Source organism: Podarcis gaigeae (genome assembly GCF_964106915.1).
Source record: "Podarcis gaigeae genome assembly, chromosome: 4".
NCBI lineage: Eukaryota > Metazoa > Chordata > Lepidosauria > Squamata > Lacertidae > Podarcis > Podarcis gaigeae.
This window is the reverse complement of record NC_139677.1, coordinates 24784359-24805580: the sequence shown is the minus strand read 5'-3', so window position 1 is coordinate 24805580 and position 21222 is coordinate 24784359. Positions and strand designations below refer to the sequence as shown.

At 43.6% G+C, this 21222-nt stretch overlaps 1 protein-coding gene across 4 annotated transcripts in view; it reads left to right on the top strand.

The window, feature by feature from the left end:
• TMTC4 (transmembrane O-mannosyltransferase targeting cadherins 4) overlaps nucleotides 1-21222 on the top strand; it is a 68286-nt gene that overhangs the window by 15484 nt on the left and 31580 nt on the right. For 3 of the 4 annotated variants that reach the window (XM_083735282.1, XM_083735281.1, XM_083735283.1), the window contains 5 exons: nucleotides 633-738; nucleotides 1304-1371; nucleotides 7577-7792; nucleotides 17091-17206; nucleotides 19186-19402. In XM_083735282.1, the coding sequence (XP_083591408.1) occupies nucleotides 1348-1371; nucleotides 7577-7792; nucleotides 17091-17206; nucleotides 19186-19402 (573 nt within the window). In that variant the 5' untranslated portion in view covers nucleotides 633-738; nucleotides 1304-1347. Of the gene's footprint in view, nucleotides 1-632; nucleotides 739-1303; nucleotides 1372-4599; nucleotides 4772-7576; nucleotides 7793-17090; nucleotides 17207-19185; nucleotides 19403-21222 lie in introns of those variants that run through there. The other variant, XM_083735284.1, reaches the window with a different exon arrangement.

The following is a 21222-nucleotide window of genomic DNA, read 5'->3' as shown; positions in this document are numbered from 1 at the left end:
TCCTGGATATTCCTCCCTGTGGCAGTGAATCTTTTGTGTGTGTGTGTGTGGTGTTTACAGAGGCCTGTGAAGTTGCTGAGAGAAATTACTCCAGGGGGAAACTGAGCACAAGGCCATGTGTGTGGTGCTGAGACGTCTAGTCAAGATAAATTGGTGGCGAGACAGTAGGCCGTGTCTGAAGGAAACAAATATAACTGCCCCCTACAGGCAATGAAGAAGGATTATTTGAGGGAACGAATGCGCTTTGGATGTGCTTTAAAGGTGGAGTGTGTACAAAGCTTTTAGTTGCATAGCACCTGATGTCTTTCTACTTTCTTTTTATTTAATGGCTGGCATTGTGATTTGAAATTTATTTATTTTTTAGTACCCTTTCGTCGTTGTCTAACACAGTTTCCATATTGGTTGTTGGCTGTGGTCTGGATTCTTCCTCTTTGTGCAATGCCCAGACAAGCGATAACTACGGAGCCTAATTATTCAGTAAATAAGGAACAAGCAAACAAATAAATAAATAAATGTGGGTGGCCACAGATGACAGTTTCCTCAGGTAATTGTCATCACTAAACAAAATCCTTTTATATGGGCCCTGCTTTCCTCTTGCTTCTCTTAAGTCACTGTTGTCTCCCTTTTTCAAGAAAATGGCAGAATTGTTGCAAGGCCTGGTCCCTAATCCCAGGTGTGGAGGAGCCACATGGATCTTAGGCCTCAAAAGCCATGGTCTGGCTATAGGACCAAGTAAGGGTAAGTTTCCCACTTGCTTCTAGATTGCTTTCCTTGCCCTTCATAAAATATACAGACCACCCACCCTACAGCCATAGCCTCCTGAGCAGGGGGTCAACTTGCTATCTCTTGCTCCATATGTACTAAACACTTGGTGGAATATCATTTGCTCTGCTCCTCTGAGCTTACATTTCCATCTATCTAAAGTATTACAACAGAGTAGTCTTAAAACCACATCTTCAGAGAGACTAATGGAATAAAAGTAACATACTACGGCAGTTTTATTACCCTTAAATAGTCTTCATAGGAAACATTTCCAAAATAATGTTTGAGAGATGTAGAATGTGCTGGGATATATTTTATACACTGGGCATCTTGGGACTTCTCTTCAGCCCCCACTGAAGACGGTAGGAGACTTGTAGCTATATCTAATGCAAGTTGAATCCATTCTTATCTCTGATAAATATCTTATTTATTGCTGGATGCAAGTTCGGAAGAAAACCTACATTTTTGAAAAATGATTCCTGTGTTCCATATTTCACTAAATCTTCTGATCAGTCTCTCCCCACCCCGTTTTGTCTGATAGAATACAATCCCACATAAGAAAGAGTTTTTTGATGGCAACCATAGATGGTTACAACTACTCAAGTTCAGGTAAGTTAATTTATGCTTAAATATCTGATTTACAACAATGATCCATTGTTATACATGAATAAATTTTCTCTCTGGAAAGAGCATTGAGGTTAACTGTGGGGAAGGGAAGAGTTCAGACTGTTTAGTTTGCAAGACTAGAGATTAACCAAACACTACAAGTGGTACTCAATTATGTTTTACACAGAGTAGACCCATTGCAGTTAATGAACATGCCTAAATTGGGGCTACATTTATTTCAATGAGTCTACTCTGAGTAATAATAATAATAATAATAATAATTTATGATTTGTACTCCACACATCTGACTAGGTTGCCCAAGCCACTCTGGGCAGCTACTTAAGAGTAAAACTTAGTTGAATATCACCCTACAAACCCATTACCGGTATCTCTATTTCCCATAAACTTCTCAGGGTTGCTGTTCTATAGACCAGAGTGCTAATGGCAGAAGAGTTAGAGAAAGCAATAGTTCCACTTCAAATAAAGACATTATACTGCACTGTAGTAACTTTACTGTATTTCATTTTTAACACAGCTATAAAGGCCACTGGTTAATATGTCGTGAATACCCTGCTATATCTGGATCATTGGTCTTAATGACAGCAGTATGGAGACTGCAATGCAAAATGAATGGCCACTGAAAGGATATTTTAACTGAAATCAGAACACAGTTATTGACCCCTATGTTGCAAAGTTAGGAAGATAATTGTATTCTAGGGGCCCAGAAGAAGAAGAAGAAAGCATTACTGCTTTGGGTTCCCTAGTTACCTTAATCGGTTTGGGTTAGGTTTTTAAAAGCGGGTGTTTTCTTACATATTTGACCTGCGGTTAAAAGAGCATAGGGAAAGCGCCATGCAGATTAGGATGTAATAATAGAGGATCACACAATCTGAAATTTAATGACTTCTTCCGGTTTGCCAGAATGAATGAATAGATCTTGAATTTCACATTCATTTATTTGCTGTAAATAAAACCATTCAATGTTGCTTTTGAGCAGTTATGCCATACCCTGAAAATAATGTGTGTGCATCTGAAATAAATAACTCATAGGTGAGTTACCCAAGGAAGCAAATGTTTGAGAGCACTCTGTGCCAAAATAAAGCTTCAGGCTATAGTCATTCCCAGCACTGGCATGCCATGTTAAGTCAGAAGGGAATTCTGATTTTAGATGTATGGATATATATTTGCATTTTCTTTCCTTCTCATCTCATGGTTTTACATCTCACACCTTCCCCATATATATATCTGCGGACTTAAGATAACAGTTCACGTTACTGGATAAAATGAGGTATAGTCCATTAAAGTTTATACCCTAATAAAGGTTGTCCTTCAGGGTGCTACAGGACTCTTCGTAAGTTCTGATTATGACTTAGGCTTGGCATACAGTCGCCAGCACTCCCTCAGGGGGCTCGGGGGCCCCTTGCCAGAAGAAAATAGATAGAAATAAAGTGGTACCTCGGGTTAAGTATTTAATTGGTTCCAGAGGTTTGTTCTTAACCTGAAGCACCACTTTAGCTAATGGGGCCTTCTGCTGCCGCGCCGCCGGAGCATGATTTCTGTTCTTATCCTGAAGCAAAGTTCTTAACCTGAAGCACAATTTCTGGGTTAGCGGAGTCTGTAACCTGAAGCGTATGTTACCTGACGCGTATGTAACCTGAGGTACCACTGTACTACCAGAAATACTACAGATCCTGGGATCCGAAGCCACAGAAAAAAATTATGTGGGCCATAAATTATGGTTGTAGGTTTTGTTTTTAACTGATTACTCTGTTGTTTTATCTTTTTGTAAACCGCGGTGAGGTTTTCTTCTACAATCAAGTGCTATATAAATTTTATTTAATAAATACATGTGCCCCTGCCCCTTGTAAATAGGGTTGCAAAGACTGTGCCTTTCTGCAACCCAGAAATATTTTCTAAGAAGGTAAGAACCTAAGAGTAGTCTGCTGGATCAGGTCAATGGCCTGCTTAGTCCAGCATCATGTTCTTGCAGTAGTCAACTGCATGCCTGGGGCTGAAACCAGGGTACAAAACATGAGCACAAGAACACTCTCTCCCCTCCTATGGTTCAAGCACCTGCTATTCAGAAGCATTGCTGCCTCCAGCTGTATAGGTAGAGCACAGTCGTCATGGCCAGTAGACCCTGTTAGCTCTTTCCTCCATGATTTTGTCCAATTGTCCTCTAAAGCCATCCAAGCTTGTTGCTATCACTGCCTCCTGAGGGAGCAAGTTCCCATAGTTTTGACTATGTGCTGCACATTAAATGTGGCCTAAACCTTCCAACATCCAGCTTCGTCCGATTTCCCATGATTTCTATAGTGCTATGGTTTTCCCAGTAGTGATGTATGGAAGTGAGAGCTGGACCATAAAGAAGGCTGATCACCGAAGAATTGATGCTTTTGAATTATGGTGCTGGAGGAGACTCTTGAGAGTCCCATGGACTGCAAGAAGATCAAACCTATCCATTCTTAAGGAAATCAGCCCTGAGTGCTCACTGGAAGGACAGATCCTGAAGCTGAGGCTCCTATACTTTGGCCACCTCATGAGAAGAGAAGACTCCCTGGAAAAGACCCTGATGTTGGGAAAGAGAGAAAGGAGAACGGGACAACAGAGGATGAGATGGTTGGATACTGTTCTTGAAGCTACCAGCATGAGTTTGACTAAACTGTGGGAGGCAGTGGAAGATAGGAGTGCCTGGCGTGCTCTGGTCCATGGAGTCACGAAGTCCGACACGACTAAACGACTAAACAACAAATGAGAGAGGAAGAAACACTTTTCTTTAGCTGCTTACTCTACGCAGTGCATAATTTTATAAACTATCATGCCGCCACTTCTTCGCCTCCCCCCCCCTCCAAACTAAAAGATCCAAATGCTGCAACCTTTCTTCATCGGGGAGTCGTTCCATCCACCTTGATCGCTTTCCCAACTCTTCAACATCCTTTTTGACGCGAGGCGCCCAGAACTCTGTACGCAGCACTCCAAAAACGCACTATAGATTTATACAGCGCGCGGGAAGGGCAGTTCCATGTTCAGTGCCTGCGTGGAAATCTCCACCCGCCGCCTTCACACCTCCAGTTCAGACCTCGGGCAAGCGAGATTCCCACGCTCAAGCTCCGCTCCCCTTCGCTTCGCCTCCCCTGCGCCCCACCCGGGTGCTCGCTGCGCTCCGCCTTGCAGACGTCAACCTCGCCTCGCCAATGAGCGAGTGCTGCTATTACAGCGGGGCTGGGAGGAGGAGGAAGTCCGGAGAGCCAATGGGCTCGGAGGGATCTTTCGGGAGCGGAGAGGCACGGCGGCTCCTCCCCCGGCCCGGCCCATCCCGCGGCCCCGCGGCTTCAGCAGGAGAGCGCGGATCAGAGTTGCGCGCTCGGGTGGGAGATGCCGCTCGGGCTCCTTCTAGCTGCAGGTAAAGCCAGGGCGGGGCGGGGAGCATGCGCGCGTGTCTGGGTCTGGAGGGGCCCCGAGGCGGGCGCAAGGGCTGGCGGCAGATGGGAAGGGGTCCCTCTGCGTGGGAAGTGCCCCTGGGCGCTCTATGCGGCAGGGGAAGCGCCCGGTTCCGCACCCACCTCGAGAGCGCACTCCCAAGACAAAAGGAAGCACACGAGACGCAAACAAAAGGTGTCTCTCTGGCGAGGGACGGATCCCACCAAGGTCACTTTTTCAGGCACTTCCTCATAACAGCCACAACTCCCTCGCTCTTTTCTTTCTCTCTTGCTAGAGTTGTTAGGATCGCCTCCTCGCCAGCACCTCTCCCCCTCCCCCGCCACGACCCCGATCCTCTGGGGTCGTTCCAGCTCCAGCTCCGTTCCGAGGAGCGCGTTACCTGCCTTTGCTACACTGTGGGTTTGGGGAAATGCAGTCCTTAAAACATCTTGCGAGGAAAAGCAGCCCTATTAAACTTAGCGGGACTGGCTTCTGAGTAGGCGCGTATCGGATCAGCTGCACGTTTCCTTTCCACAAGATTGCTATTAGACAATGATGTTCTTCGCAGCACTGTGCGGAACCACTTTCGATAACAGATCCAGAGGGGGAACTGGGATCTTCACCTCGTCTTTTGTCTGCAGTCACAATGCTTGGCTCCTTTTTAAACACACGAGCTTGGATTCTTCCTTGGGGAAAGCACAAGTTCCATGGGTTTTTATTTTAAAGAATGGCCTGTGTTTATTAAGGTCTGTTGTTCAGCCTAGTTGTGGATTATTATTATTTTGAAACTCTGCCATTTAAGTGGAAACTTCTGATTGGCAGAGTCTTTACTGTGGGTCTTCCATCTTTCTTCCCAAATTGTGGAAGAGGGAGGAAAGAACATTTACACAATCGTTTTAGAGTTTTTGATGACATGCCAGAAAGTGGCACGCATTACCCCATGCCCTGCAAGAGCTACAGAACAAAGACAACAGAAACCAGCAGACAGGCTGAAGCATGCAACCCTGTGTATGCTTACTTGGGAATAAGTCACATAGAATTTGGTAGGACTTGCTTCTGAGGAAACATCAGCCATAGGATTGCACATCTGTGTTGGGCACAGTGTCATAATTTGTTCCAACAAATTTACCACACTGATGGTGTGTGTGTTCCACTCTGGAGACCTTCAGAACTCAGCAAGGAAAGAGGGCAAGATGCACTATGTACTTATGTATAAACAGGTTTCTCGCCCTTGTTTTCAGAAGAGATTATACTCATTTAGTGCCAGTGGTGGTGGGGACGGGACACAAAAGCAACTTCTGCAACCAGGTCCATTATAGCAATGTTGGAAACTGCTTTCTTTCTTCCTTTAAAAGAACTACAATTCTGTTTTAACAGCCTCCCCTTTCCCACAACACATCTAGCTATTTATTTTTGGGGCCAATAGGTTGGTTTAAAAGCCCAGGGAATTGGAATATTAGCATACTGGGAGGAAGGTTGCTGTTAGCTATTGTATGCCACTTCATGTATTTTTTATAGGTACTTCTGTAGGGGACATTGCTATAGTAACAAGGGCTTAGCTCTGGACTGCATTAATAGCTGCACACAACAAGTAGGTCCAGTTGGTCTTTCCAGCAAGCACTTTGTTTTTAGTGGGCATCTTTTGCAAGTCCAGTAGTGAGCAACATAAAAAAAAATTCCATGCTGGAAAACAAAATACAAAAAACAACAACACATTATGGCGCACAATGACTTCAAAGATAAAAAAAGAGGGAAACAAACCACTTATGTAGTATGATAAAGAGGGAGGTGAGGATAGAGGGTCTAAATTCTGCACCCTAACATTTCAAAGTTGGGGGGGGGATAGATCTGGTTAAACTTGTTGGTTTTGGAGATGCTAGGCCAGAGGGTAATGGAGATACAGGAAGGAAGGTGAACCTTAGAAAATATTCTGCAGTCAGGCTAAAGTCTCTTCCAGTCTTCCACTTGTCCCGTGTTGAGAAAGCACAAGTCCAAGTGATTTTCTGCTTGTTATCTGTTACAACTGTAAGATGTAGAAATCCTAACGTAACAATAGCTTCTTGCACTGTGGGCTTCCCCACTCTCAGCGGCTTTGGCACACCCATTTCTCAATGAACTTGACATTGCAGGAGACTGGACATGATATGCACAGGTATCTTGTGGGTAACAGTTTCTGGATGCTGCCATTGGAAGATGCTGCCTGAGAACCATGTGGAAGTGCTTTGAACATATTTAGTTTTGCTTTGCTCGTCGTCTTAATTAGGGGTGGGTAGACCCATACTTCCAAATCCACTCCAAATCTACTCTAGAATAAATAGACTAATTTCCAGCATGTCTTTTGGATCCAGATATTCCATAACCTGAGTGGATATGAGCAGTCATTTGCCAAGTGGTAACATAACCACAGAATGCATTTAACGGCATGGTGCTGCCAAGCAATGATATAAAAACCACACATCCAGGGCCAGCAGGGAAGCCTTGGGGTCAGCTTTTCCCAACCTGGTTCCTCCTGGGGATGGGGCTTGAGAGTCCCTGTTCCCATTAACCCTGAGCATTGACAATCCTGGCTGAAAGTTGTAGTTCCAAACATCTGTAGGGCACCAGTTTAGGAATGGCTGCTTTGAATGCTGGAAGAAAGTTTGCTTCTTCTCCCCTCCTCCCCAGACTACTAGTTCCCCATAAATAACACCCACCCCTAGGTGTAGGCAGGCTACAAACGGTGCAGGTGTTTTTTTTGTAAAAAGGCTGAGCTAGCTGTTTATAAATATATGCATCCTATTTCTTTCAGATTTGCAACCAGCATAATGTTGGCACTCCAAATTTTGGACAAGTATCGTACAGAATGGCACAGGCAGACAGTAACCTGGACCATGACATACCACTACTGCCCCTTCCAGCACACTGGGCCAAAAGTGTTGTGGGACTCCTTTCCTTCATCTGCTTTGCAAACAGCTACAACGGGGACTTTGTCTTTGATGACTCCGAAGCTATAATCAACAATAAGGTTGGTGTTTTTCCAGTTGTGGGCATTACAAGATCAGGGCTTGTAAATAGCCATTCACCTAGCAATCTGTCTTGAGTAAGAATCTCCTCCAGCAAAGAGGTAGGGAAAGTTTTACTAGGGTTGCTACCTGCTGGTGGCAAGCAGCAGCCTCAAAAAGCTGACTCCCCTGCTGTGATATGTATATATGCACAGTCCAAAAAAGCCAAGAAGTATGCTTTTTCTTGTGATTTAGGCAGGTGTGGTCAATTAAAACTGATTTAGTTAATCAGCTTTTAAAAAAATGCTTGGCAGCCCTAACTTCTAGGGATTACAGGAAAGTTTGTTGTTGTTTTGGCCACAAAACACATGGGGAGGTAGGTTAGTAAAACTCTTTGTGGAATAGTAATCTCTGTGGACCAAATAATATATATGGTGACTGTGTACACAGCAGAGTGTTGAGGCACACATAGGTCACACAGATCTGATTTTTCCTCCCCATCCACTTTTGTAGATTTTGCACGCGAGCATTTTCAATTGAACAGTATCTCAGAGTTTCCCATACACACAGGTGGTTGGAGCTTAATGGGAAGTGTTAGCCCTGGGTGTTGTTTGTGCCTTTCGTTCAATTTGCACTTCCCAGCCTTCCCCATGTCCCAGAAATCTGAGGTCCATTTTGGGCATGTGCACAGGTGTTTGTTTATTTGTGCACATGTTATCATTTTTTAAAAAAACACTTGAATTATCAGACTTGCACAAAACATCAAGTTCAAAACCAAAAAAATCCCATCTGTGACACCTCGACCCACCAGCAACCCACTGAGATACGTTCCCCCAATGGCAATAGGATAGATGCGCCCAGAAAAACTTCACCATGCATGTGAAAAAACCTCACCCACACATTGCACTTCAGTACATCTGCATTATCTGCAGAGTGGGGAAATTCAAATTTAATTGGATGAGGACAACATCGCATGAACGATATATAAATCATGCACATATGGGATGCATCAAATCCACTTCAGACTCCCATGTGTCCACAACCCATGTTAAAGCTTTACCCTGTGCATGTCTACTCAGAAATAAGGCCCATTGAGTTAAACGAGACTTAACACCCAGGTAAGTGGGACGCGGGTGGTGCTGTGGGTTAAACCACAGAGCCTTGGGCTTGCCGATCAGAAGGTCAGCGGTTCGAATCCCCGCGACAGTGTGAGCTCCCGTTGTTTGGTCCCTGCTCCTGCCCACCTAGCAGTTCGAAAGCATGTCAAAGTGCAAGTAGATAAATAGGTACCGCTCTGGTGGGAAGGTAAACAGCGTTTCCGTGCACTGCTCTGGTTTGTCAGAAGCGGCTTAGTCATGCTGGCCACATGACCCGGAAGCTGTACGCCGGCTTCCTCGGCCAATAAAGCGAGATGAGCGCTGCAACCCCAGAGTCGGTCACGACTGGACCTAATGGTCAGGGGTCCCTTTACCTTTTTAAGTGTGACAATTGTGTGTTTCTGTATTTCCTACAAAACCCATAGTGAGGTAAATTAATACAACTCTTTGTGTGTTTCTAAGACTTGTGGACTTAGGAAGTTGTACACTGTTTTAAAGCTTTAATTGATTAGCTATAATTTAGTAAAGAAGAAAAAAAAAAAGATTAATTGCTGTTCTCCACCTTATATTTGCAAGGAAAGGACATTCTGTGAGCAGTGGTCTTCTATAGGGCAGTCACTGCACTAAAGACCTCTTAGTCACATTTAACTAATCATGTGGATTTTAACCAGTCACTTGATTAATGAATTGCTACAATTGGAACAGAAGGCATATGAATAAAACAATACTTCTGAAGAAAAGCAGCATATATTAGCCCAGTTTGCACATCACATTAAACTGTATTATAAAACAAACTAGATTTTAATAGGAAGGAGAAGCGTGTTGCTTCACACTGTTCAGAAGTCCTCATGGCACTCTTGCCTGAGTCCTTGCCGCTACTGAGCCACAGACAATACAAGCCAGAGTCTGGCTTGTCATGTTGTATGAATCTGAGCTGGTGCGGTTTCTTTCCCCAAAAACAAGTGACAGGTGGTAAGCCAAGAGCAAACCTTGGTCCCTGCTTGTGGTTTGTTTGCGGGAAACAAACCGCACACTTGGGTTTCAACAGCATGGCAAACCGGAATCTGACTTGCTTCATCCACAATGCAACAGCAGCAGGAGGGCGAGGAGGAAAAGCGCTGCGGGAACTTTTGAGCATCATCCACCAACATTCTGCTTGATCACATTAAACAATAGTTTATTTTAATCTGTGGTTTAATGTGATGTGCAAACCAGGCTGTTAGTTCTCAGCTTATGTATAGGCATTCCCTTCTGTGTGAGGGTGAAGTGGGATGCCTCTTCAAATATGGCACAGCTACACACAGATTTTTCCACATTCTAACTATTAAAATGATTTCCTTAAACGAATAAATAAACAAACCAGTGCTGGGTCACCTCTTTAGTTGATCAAAACATTTTTATTCAGTTAATTTAACTCATTAATTAACTGAACACTGTCGCTCTAAAGGGCAAGGAAACGGGGTTAGAATATTCACAAAATGCATTCCCAAAATTAGCATTCTTTTTGAAATACTAGCCATGATGGTAACAGAGTACCAAGCCCTGAAAATATAACTCTGTATTTAGTCCCAATTTATACATTATGAGTAAAATCTGACCACTAGCAAGGAAAGCATATTGAAATGATGGTCGGGGGGGGGGGGGGGGCTTTTTAACAAAAAAGAGAAACCACACTTTCTGAACAAAGAGAAAACTCTTTGAAATGAGAGGAATAATTTTGTTCATCACGTTCTTATCTAAAGAAGGAAAAAGAAAGAAAAAATGATAACCCTGAGCTAGAGTTGAACCCAACAAATTTGTAGAGGTTTGAGTCTCTGCTTGTAGAGTTTCAGAGCTCGCCAGAAAGATATTTCATAGATGTACCTTATTGGCTAGACATCCTGCTTCATGTACATGCAATGGTAAATGTGCAGTTTGGATATAGAGCAGTCTTGAGGTTGACATGCACTGTGATCTCAGACACTTCTTCTTTTAGCAGTTACCTGAGTAACTCAGTTATATTCTCGAAGCTGGGGGTGGGACTGAGAGGGAAAATCAGCTAACAATCTTCTTAATGCACTTCTAATTACCTGGAATGGTTTTGAGGGAGAAAAGAACAAGCAATCATTGCCTTTTCAAAAGGAAGGATGACAGAAAACTGTTTTGTACCAGGTCAGAAACCAGCTGACCTGGTACAAAGCAGTTTGTAGATGTGCAGGATTGAGCCTAGAACCTTTTGAAAGCAAAGTTTACGCTCTAACACTGAGCCACACCCCTTCCTCAATGTTAAATGTAGTCCATTTGAATAACATTCCATAGCAGCACAGGATACTCGTTTTAGTATTTCATAATATTTTTTGCTTAGCTACTACCACCTCCCAAACACCTTCATGGTTAATAAATTGAAAGCTAAACTATTATAAGGGACATAAGAAAAACCCTGCTGGGTCAGACCAAGGATCTGTCCCATCATCCTGTTTCTGGGAAGACTATAAGCAGAACAGGAAGACAGCATGTTTTTGCTCCTTAGCAACCTGTACAAGTGGCCTCTAAACCTGAAGGTTGCATGCAGCTATCATGCAAACCCAGGATTGTGATGTGGCACTCGAAGTTCTGCAGTGGGGGCTGCATGATGACATTCTTACATTTTTATCATATAGAGAGAGATGGGCTTTAGCGAATGCTAGTCTTACTCAGAGCACTATACTCAGAGCTCTATATTTTTATCATATAGAGAGAGATGGGCTTTAGCGAATGCTAGTCTTACTCAGAGCACATCCATAGAAATTAATGGACATGACTAATTTCAGTGGCTCTACATGGAAGAAGACTCTGGGTGTTCACATTCCTCTTTAAACTAAACAGCATTTCTCTCACCCATATTAGAGCAACTTCTTTTGCGGAAAATGTAGGATTGGTTGGCTGCCAGCTTGTAAGGGAAGGAGCTGATGTAGAACAAATGTTCACTTTATTCAACATCGTAACGTATTTGATTCGCTTTCGCTGGGAGCTCCAACAGCTAAAACCATTTTGTAGATCTATCGATTACGGCTAAGCCAGCATTGGATACCACACTGTGATCCTTTTGTGAACTTCCTGTGCTCTTTTCTCCCCTTTCTGGTTCCAATGAAAGATCCTCTTCCAGTTGGCCCCATGCCTACCCTGGCATGGAGCAGTCTGTTATTGGATTTTACTGGTGTTCAAGAATCTTCTCCAGATGCTTTCTTGCCATTGTAAGCAGCTCTGTGCTTTGCAAAAAGAAAAAAGAAATGAAAGAAAACCTGTGTACTGCAGCAATCTGCCTTCTGTGTGTATAGGAAGGTAAACATTTGAACAAATAAAGCATTTGAGGCGGATTGCATCTTCGTTACAAGCATTCATTAGAACAATGGTTCTTGCATAAAATGTGACACCCAGCGAAGCAAAGCTATTTAAAATCAAATGTTTTCAGAGCTGCCAGAGGAGAATGCACCTGACTTTTCAAATCAATGTATGCTGCTTAGAGTTGAGAGGGAAGCGGAATCAATATTTTCTCCCCGCCTCCCTCTTTCCTTACTACAGCCCTATAATAAAAGTCTATTTTTCAAAAGAAGCTTCCCTCATATTCCTAACCTCCTGCGAAGGCCGTTGTGACTTGTTTGCTTTTAGTTAGGGCTGATTCACACAACTGTTCCCAGGGCATATGTTCCAACTGTTGCGATTATATATAAAAAATTGTCAGCCCAGATTGAATGAGGAGGTGATGAAGCTGTCATCTCAGTGGTTCACAGTGGACCATATGCCAATTTACTACATCACTGCAAAGGCTTCTAACAATCTGATCTGGGGCATACCCACCCAGAAGCAAGTACAGTGGTAGCTACAGTCCACAAATGGTGGCTGGGCTTGGTTTTTTTGGTTTTTGCCCCCCCCCCCCATTGTAAAATCCAACTCCACTGCAACAATAAGAAGAAGGATTCAGCAAATGTATTACAGACACAGCAACTAAGAGACGTAGGCAAGCCCTAGGCAACTTTCCCACAGCCTACCACCTACTTTTGTCCTGTGCCAAACAAGCAAGCAGCATATAGTTCCATGTTGTGGGGTTGGCTTGCGAGGGTGAACAATGGTCTGGGCTGTCACGTGTGCTGCAAAGTGTTCTACTTTTAAAGCCCTGCTTTCCTACCTCCTCTTCCTTCTGCTAGTGCTTGGGCTACGCGGCAAAGCATCTCTCCCAGACTCCCAGTACAGCTTTTGAGGCTCATGCACAGACTGCAGAGAAGTACACCCCATTTTCATGACCCTCTCCTGCACCCACCCTCCTGCTGCTCTAGAATGCCTGTTTCTGAGATGTTCTGCCGTGGGGCCTCCTCCTACCACCAGAGCAGGATTTGTCCCCTCAGGCTTACACTACTAGGGTGTAAGTCTCATTGTATACAGTGGGACTTACTTTGGAATAAACACACATAGTATTGTGCTGTCAGGAGTGGGTTCCAGCCCATGAACGCTTACACTACAATTAATGTTGTCAGTCTTTTAAGCTAATACAGGACTTCGGGAGAGTTCGCTCTTATTTAGGTACTGTGTAAAGAGGGTGGATTCAAATAGGCTGATTTGGGGACTGCATTTGCTGACTTAGCTCCATTGACATCTGTTCAGCTCAGTGGAGTGTTGTTAGCCTAGGTGGTCATTGGCTCATTTGTCCAGGGCAAATCCTTCCTCCATTTCATAGAATCATAGAATTGCTGAGTTATTTAAACAAATAAAAGATGCAGTGCTAGCTGCCAAGAGGCTAGAATTTAATTTCCAAGTGTTTTTGAACCTTCTGTTTGCTTTGCTTTATTTTTTATTTGCTGAAGTTTTTTTTTAAGGCTGTGGATCTAAGCTGTGCAAATTATTTCTCTGTTATAATACTTGAGGCACCGTGTATGAATTTTTTTTATTATTTGCATTCTGTTTTGTGATTGTAATGAGGCTGCCTGCAGTTTTCCATCATGGCTAAAATTTCTATTAGGGAGAACAAATATATTGATTTACTCCTACTCTTGCAGAGGAATTTGGTGGGAAGAAAGAACCCTTAAATCTACAATGCTGTGTACATTTACCTCTCAAGAAACCCTGTTGAACAGAGTGGGACGTTCTTTTGAGCAAATATGCATAGGATCAAGCTATATAACTACTCAGTCCCAGGCTTTGTGAAATATAGGAAGTGTGGCCCCCAATAAATTTATTTCACTGTTTTTCTTTGTAATATTTAAGTCAGGGATGGGGAACTTGTGACCTTCCAGATGGATGTGGTTGGACTCCAATTCCCATCAGCCCTAGGCAGCATGGCCACTGGCCAAGGATGATGTGAACTGTAGCTCAACAACATCTGGAGGGCCATAGGTTCCCCACCTCTGATCTAAGGTATAAGATTTGCAATGGATTTGTGGTGGGGAATTTTTGTGTGTACACTTCCTACTGTGAGGGTGATGCTCGGGCACAACAAATGATGGATACCTAATTACCCCATGGTAGCTACTGACTAGGGACGCAGATGGCGCTGTGGTTAAACCACAGAGCCTAGGACTTGCTGATCAGAAGGTCGGCAGTTCGAATCCCCGCGACGGGGTGAGCTCCCATTGCTCGGTCCCTGCTCCTGCCAACCTAGCAGTTCGAAAGCATGTCAAAGTGCAAGTAGATAAATAGATACCACTCCAGCGGGAAGGTAAATGGCATTTCTATGTGCTGCTCTGGTTCGCCAGAAGCAGCTTAGTCATGCTGGCCACATGACCTGGAAGCTGTACGCTGGCTCCCTCGGCCAATAAAGTGAGATGAGTGCCACAACCCCAGAGTTGGCCACGACTGGACCTAATGGACCTTTACCTTTACCTAGCTACTGACTAGTCAAGCACAGGCTGCATGGTAGATGACAGGCTGGATCTCATTCTTTCCCTAGAATGAACTGTGAGCTGTTGACCTGTGGGGAAACCCAAAGGCGGCTAGCAAAATATTTTGTTGCTAATTGCAAAATCTTGTGCTGGGCTTCTTTGCTTCAGCAAGGGGCAGTTCTGATGGTGCCTGAGCCAAAGCTTGGACTTTGCTCTCATTTCCCAAGTCCTGCAGGTGGGAGCAATGCAGGGAGGCTGTTGCCTGCTGGAGTGAATGCAGAATTTGGAGGGGTGGCAGGACTCTGTCCACCAGCTGGCCTTTCCAGCTCCACCAACCCTGAAAGCATCTTAGCTGAAATTGTGATGCAGTTTCAGGTGCTTCCATCTGCCCAGGTCATGATGCCTCCTTCCTCATGCGCAGTCTCCCAGTGGTGGTGGAATTTCAGGCAGCCCAAGCAAATCCCAACATCAATTTATTTTTAGCCCTATAACTCTTCCTCCAAGCAGCACAGAGTGGCATTGTATTCTCACAAGCATGTGACCGAAGGTTCAATAGAAATCTAGTTTTTATAGAAATCTGCAGAGGGAACTGCAAGCATTGCTGTTCTTGCAGTGTGATTTCACATGACCACAGTAGTGGGTGAAATCTTGGATTGCCCAGGGTTGCCTGTACAGTGGTATCTCGGGTTAAGTACTTAATTCGTTCTGGAGGTCTGTACTTAACCTGAAACTATTCCTAACCTGAAGCACCACTTTAACTAATGGGGCCTCCTGCTGCTGCCACGCTGCCAGAGCATGATTTCTGTTCTCATCCTGAAGCAAAGTTCTTAACCTGAAGCATATGTAACCTGAAGCGTATGTAACCCTAGGTACCACTGTATTGCTTCTCCCACCAGTGTCTACAGGGGCCATTCTAGCATGGAAAGAAACAAAGTGATCACACTGGCTCTGTATAATGTGTACCACGGGAGCAGTTTTTCAGTGGCCACTGTGTTGCTGCGGTTTCTGGGTGCATTTACCCAAGGACACCCAATGAATTCATATCCAAAACAATATCTGGGATACTGAGATCTATATGCCTGACACCATAGTCAGCACACAGCATAGGCTCTCGTCTGCATCTGGTCTACAGATGGCCAGGATATCAGTGCAGGTGGAAGATCCCCAAGCATGTGGGCTGCGGGGTTGTGATCTGCTGAGTTAGCACATCTGAACTCAGAAAGAGCCATGCACAGATGCACTCCTGAAAACATTGTGCACATTCTCAACAGCCATCTCGGTTTCTAATTTTCATCCTCAGTCTTGGCAACAAATGCCCTCCCTTCCATCATGATGGTGCATAATGATTTTTCCCTTGTGCCCCATCAATTTTTCTTATTCATGAGTGTGCCACAATTGGGCTGACCTATAAGTTTTGATGTGTCAGAAATAAAATGAAGAATGATAGTTTAGTAGTGTTGTGTGAAAATTAAGAAAGCATCTCAGCAGGGTATTCAAATAGCAGTTGAACACTACTTGCCATCTGTAGTGTTTGCATTGTGCTTTCTGTCGTGGTTTGCTGGTGACGAGAATGGAGGATATGGAGTTGTGCAGCACACGGCCCTGATATTCAAGACAGAGCACAAAGTAAAAATGGCACTGAATCAAGAACTGTAGGCTAACTTCCAGTATATGATGTATTGTAATGCTCAAGACAGCTATCCGCTCATTAAAGTTGGCTGAATGTTATGAATTCCGTTTAATAGGTTGGCTGGGTTATAATAAACATAATACAAAACATTGGTCACTTTTTTGAGATGGAAATGGTGTGCTATAAAATTTAAAAATTTTAAGCAAATAACTCCTCCCACCCATTTTCTCCCTGGTAAGCATGGAGCATAAGAGCTTAAAAGCTACTGTGGTTTACTAGTCAGAATGATGGTTAGAACGATAAAATGGAACAATGTCCATTTTATCTCTATGCTGTAGGACAGTGTTTTCCAAACTTGTGTCGCCAGCTGTTTTCGGACTACAATTCCCATCATCTCTGGCCACTGGCCTGGCTAGCTAGGGATGATGGGAGTTGTAGTCCAAAAACAGTGGGAAGACCAAAGTTTGGGAAACGCTGCTTTAAACTGTAAATATTCTTCTAAAGGACAATAACTTCTTTAAAAATAATATCTCTGGCTTGATAGAGTGGTTCTAGGAAATCCAGGTTACCTACCTCATTGGGTTGGTTTGAGGGCAAAATGAATGGGTAGGCAAACTTGTAAGTTGCTTTGAGTTCCTTGAGGGGAAATGTGGCATGCCAATGTAGCAGACAAATCTCTGGTATACTCAATGCAGAACTGTTCTTGGTTTGCCTCTGTTAAAGATTAAGATTTTGACAATGTTATAAACTTGTGTTGTTTCAGGACCTCAGGGCAGAAACCCCACTTGGTGAACTGTGGCATCATGACTTTTGGGGGAGCAAACTCAGTAGCAATACCAGCCATAAATCTTATCGACCGCTTACTGTATTAACTTTCAGGTGAGATGCTGTCAGGCTCCACTTAAGACATTTAAATGGGGGGGGGGGCGGCATTAAAAGGAAGTAGAATGTACTGAGATGCTACCTTTAACATGGAGGAAAGTTTCATTTGTGCTCTTATGTGCTGCTACTCTACCCATGAAGCCAGCTTCCTGTAACCAAACTCTTATAACTGTTTAGGATCACAACATGCGTAGCAGTCCCAAATCTCTCGCAAAGAAAATATCCTGCCATGCTTTTTTTTCCTGGTAGGGTCAGGAGGAGTATCACATAGACGTCAAAGGTCACTTCTTGGTTACAGAGGACCATGGAGGTGCATCAAGCTAGTTCTTAACAACCAAATGTCACACATCTCAACACACCCACATGTCACCATGCATATTTTCCAATATTTTTCATGAAGGGTTTTTTTTTAATTGACACAACTTTGTAGGTCCTCTGAAAATGTATAACCACTTAAGTGAAATGGGAAGTCATATGATGAGAGTGTGATGATTGAGGAAAGATACTTGCCATCACACATAATATAATAAATGATACCTTGTGCTGAAGAAGCAAACTCTAGTGAGTGGTTTTCAAACACAACGCCCTTACTGCTTTGGCACACGTTTTCTACTCTTCTTTCCTTTAGCGTATAACTTTCTTTATGAATGAATGGCATAATGCCCTAAAGGTGGGGAGAGAAAAAGCAGGAATCGTGGCCGGCAGAACTGCATACACTTTTTGCACAGGCCCATCTATTATTCCAGTCTCCTGTGTCAACAGATGGAAGACCAGCACAGAACAACCCCAAAGCATGTGTCTCTGACAGGGAGCAGGTGTGTTGCAAAGGTGTATCCAATTCTCCTTCTCTTCCCCGCCTCCTAAAAAAATAAAAAAGCATCACACAGACACCTTACTTTATCCCTCTCTGACTCAATCTTGCATATGAAACACAGCACTGAACATCTGGAGTTGCTGATGGGGAAGAGTGGAAAACTGGATTTATAAATGTATTTTCTAAGGGGTACCTTAGCCAGGAAAATCTGTGTGCCATTGAAAGGAGAGTCCCTGTTTGCACTAGTGCATTCAGTCTTTTCCTCCTCTCGCCCACAGTCTTCTTATCAAGGAGTACTTAATTGCTGGGAACATTGAAAGCTGCCTTATAGCAAAGACATCTTCCTATTATTCACACATTGCTCTAGCACTGGAAGAAGTTCTGGAACTGCAGGTGGTATTCAACCAAGTTTTACTTGGGAGTAGACCTATTGAAATTAACATACCTAACTTCCTCATTAATTTCAGTGGGTCTGCTCTGGAGTAAAACATAGTTGAATACCACCCTGTGACCTTGAAAACCATAGTTGAATACCACCCTGTGACCTTGAAAACCAGCGCTCCTTTTGAGATATTGCAGAGAAGGGAAAAATGAGTGCATAAAAAAAAGGAGGAGTTGAGCAAGAGGGAAAGAAAATGAACGGAAAAGGAATGGCTGAATGGAGAAGAGCACATTTAGGAGGGGAAGGGAGTTGGCTTCCTATTCTCTTCAGCAACATGTTCTTGTCGCTGGGCCCAATGTTAAGGTGCCTACCTGTGTGTGCCCCTCTTCCAGAAGCAGAGCCAAATGATACCTTCCCAGCAGGTGCTTCACTGCCGCTTACCGGGAGAGGTGGGCAAGGCAACAGGAAAGTCAGCAGAATGCAGGTGCACCAGCAGAACCAATCCAGTGCTCTCACTGGTGTGCCAACTTTTGCCTTCCCCCTTTCTTCCGGTAAGCAACGATGACTCCCTTGCCTTGTGGCTCCACCCCAATGTAAGAGCTGCTCCTGCTCTCTTCATAATTTGTTTCCACTGTGCATCGATAGTAAGTAGTTTGACACTGCCGTCTTTATGAATACATCCAGATTTATTCAGAATTTATTTTTTAAAAAGTATTTGTGCATTTTAATCCATTCATGTGTTGTAATTTCTAACATCGATGTTTTCCCCCCCTTGTGTAGGATTAATTACCTTTTAGCTGGAGGCTTCTACCCATTGGGCTTTCATGTCGTCAATATAATACTCCATTGTGCTATCTCTGTCTTAATTGTTGATGTCTTCTCAATATTATTGGGTGGGCTGCAGTACACCAATAAAGGAAGACGGCTAAACTTTGTCCCCAAATCATCCCTGCTCGCGGCTTTGCTGTTTGCTGTACATCCAGTGCACACTGAATGTGTAAGTACTTCACGATTTAAGTATTAAAAGCTCAGAAATCCAGAGTCCATTAACAATATTTAATCTTCCTTATCCTTTCAAATAAATGTATTATGCAGTCCATAAGTGTGGGGTGGGTGTGAATGTATACACACACACACATTGTGTACATTTGCATGTGCTTTGTATTGATGCAACTGTGCTTTTTTGTTCTTTTGGGGTTTGTTTGTTTGTTGCACATGACTAATCCTAGGATTTCTGCTAGTGCAGTGGAACTCCCCCCCCCCATGTCCCTGTGCACCCTCCCTAGATCTGCTCCAGAGAGCTGGGAGGACCTTCATAACAGCACGTGGGGGGATGAGAGGGGAGATAATTCAATCTGGCAACTCTCTTGTGGGTCTGGTTTTTTGTTTTGTTTTTTAGATTTATATTTATATATCTCCTGCTCTTACATGGAGTTTCCAATAGTCTCCCATCTCCCCCCATTTAAGCACCTGCTTAGTTTCAGAAAGGTTATAGCAGGGATTGCCAATGTGATGTCCTCCAGATTTTGCTGGACTACATCTCCCTACATCTATGACCATTGGTCATGTTGGCTGGAGTGAAAATGAATTGGAGTCCAGCAACGTCTCAGTTGCATCACATTGACTCCCCCTGGATTTTCGAATCTGGTGCTCGGACTACTCACTGGATACCTGCTCTTTTAATAGTTAACTTTGCTGCTACTTCATAAGTTCATGCACCTCACTTTTCACATTGTAGGTCTTTGCTAAATGAAAGTGAATTTCTGTTGAGAATTATTAATTTTGCAGAAGCTGATAGGTTGGGGTTTTTTAAAAACACCTGATGCATTTAATGGCAGGTATCGTGGTACAATAATATCAGAGTGTAAAAACATGCAAAATATGGAGATGATGAAAAGCCAGATGTTTTTGAAATAGCAACTGTATTGATTTCCCACATAAATGACATATTTTGACAAATTATTATTAGAATCTGTTTCCAGTGGAGTAGTCTAGTTTCTTTTGTGCTGGTGGATATAAATGGAAGGAATCTTAAGACTTTTCATATATAAAATGGTTGTAGAAACACTTGTTCTTCATAGTGTTTTCACTTCTCAGTGAGTCTTGGGTTTGGTTCAATAGGTAATATATTTGGCTTGGGCTAAGGCGATATCGCTCCAAAATACCCATTCACCAAACAATGGGTTGAAGCTGAGGAGGTTTTATTTTTCTTGCAAAAGCTGTTGCTTTGGAGGGCACAAAAAATTCCACAAGACCCCCTTCTTTCCAGTATTTTGCACATTTCCCTCCATCCTTGTCTACAGCCACTGTCTCCTGCCCGCCCCCCTTGTCAAGCCTCTCTTTGTCCCTATGGTGAGTGTTGGGATATGGATCTTGGTGGTCCTCAAAAGCCACTTAGGAGAGAGGAGAAGGCTCAGGTGTCCAATGGCAGTGTAGAGAGGATTTGGGCTCAGAGAGGGAATGCCGTACAGCCCAAAGGAGAATCCACTTCTTCTTTGAGCCCCCTTCGTTCTACCTGCTCCCTGGAGATAAAAGGATGATAGCTATCCTTTTATCTGAAGGTGACTGTTGAAAGGAGAGTTTTGTAGACTCTTGTTTAGACTGAGCACAGTCAGCCAGCACAGTTGACTTCTTTGTTCCACCAGCAGTATCTGCAGGGACTAGCATGAAAACATTAGCCTTGATAAGGGACCTGTGCCATTGATTGATGAAGCTGGTTTTGAACATATTTGAACAAGGATGAGGGGGATTGTTTTGACCTCCCTGGTATTTTCCTGCCAGAGTAGGGGGGTTCCGTAAGTGCCATCTCCTATCTTA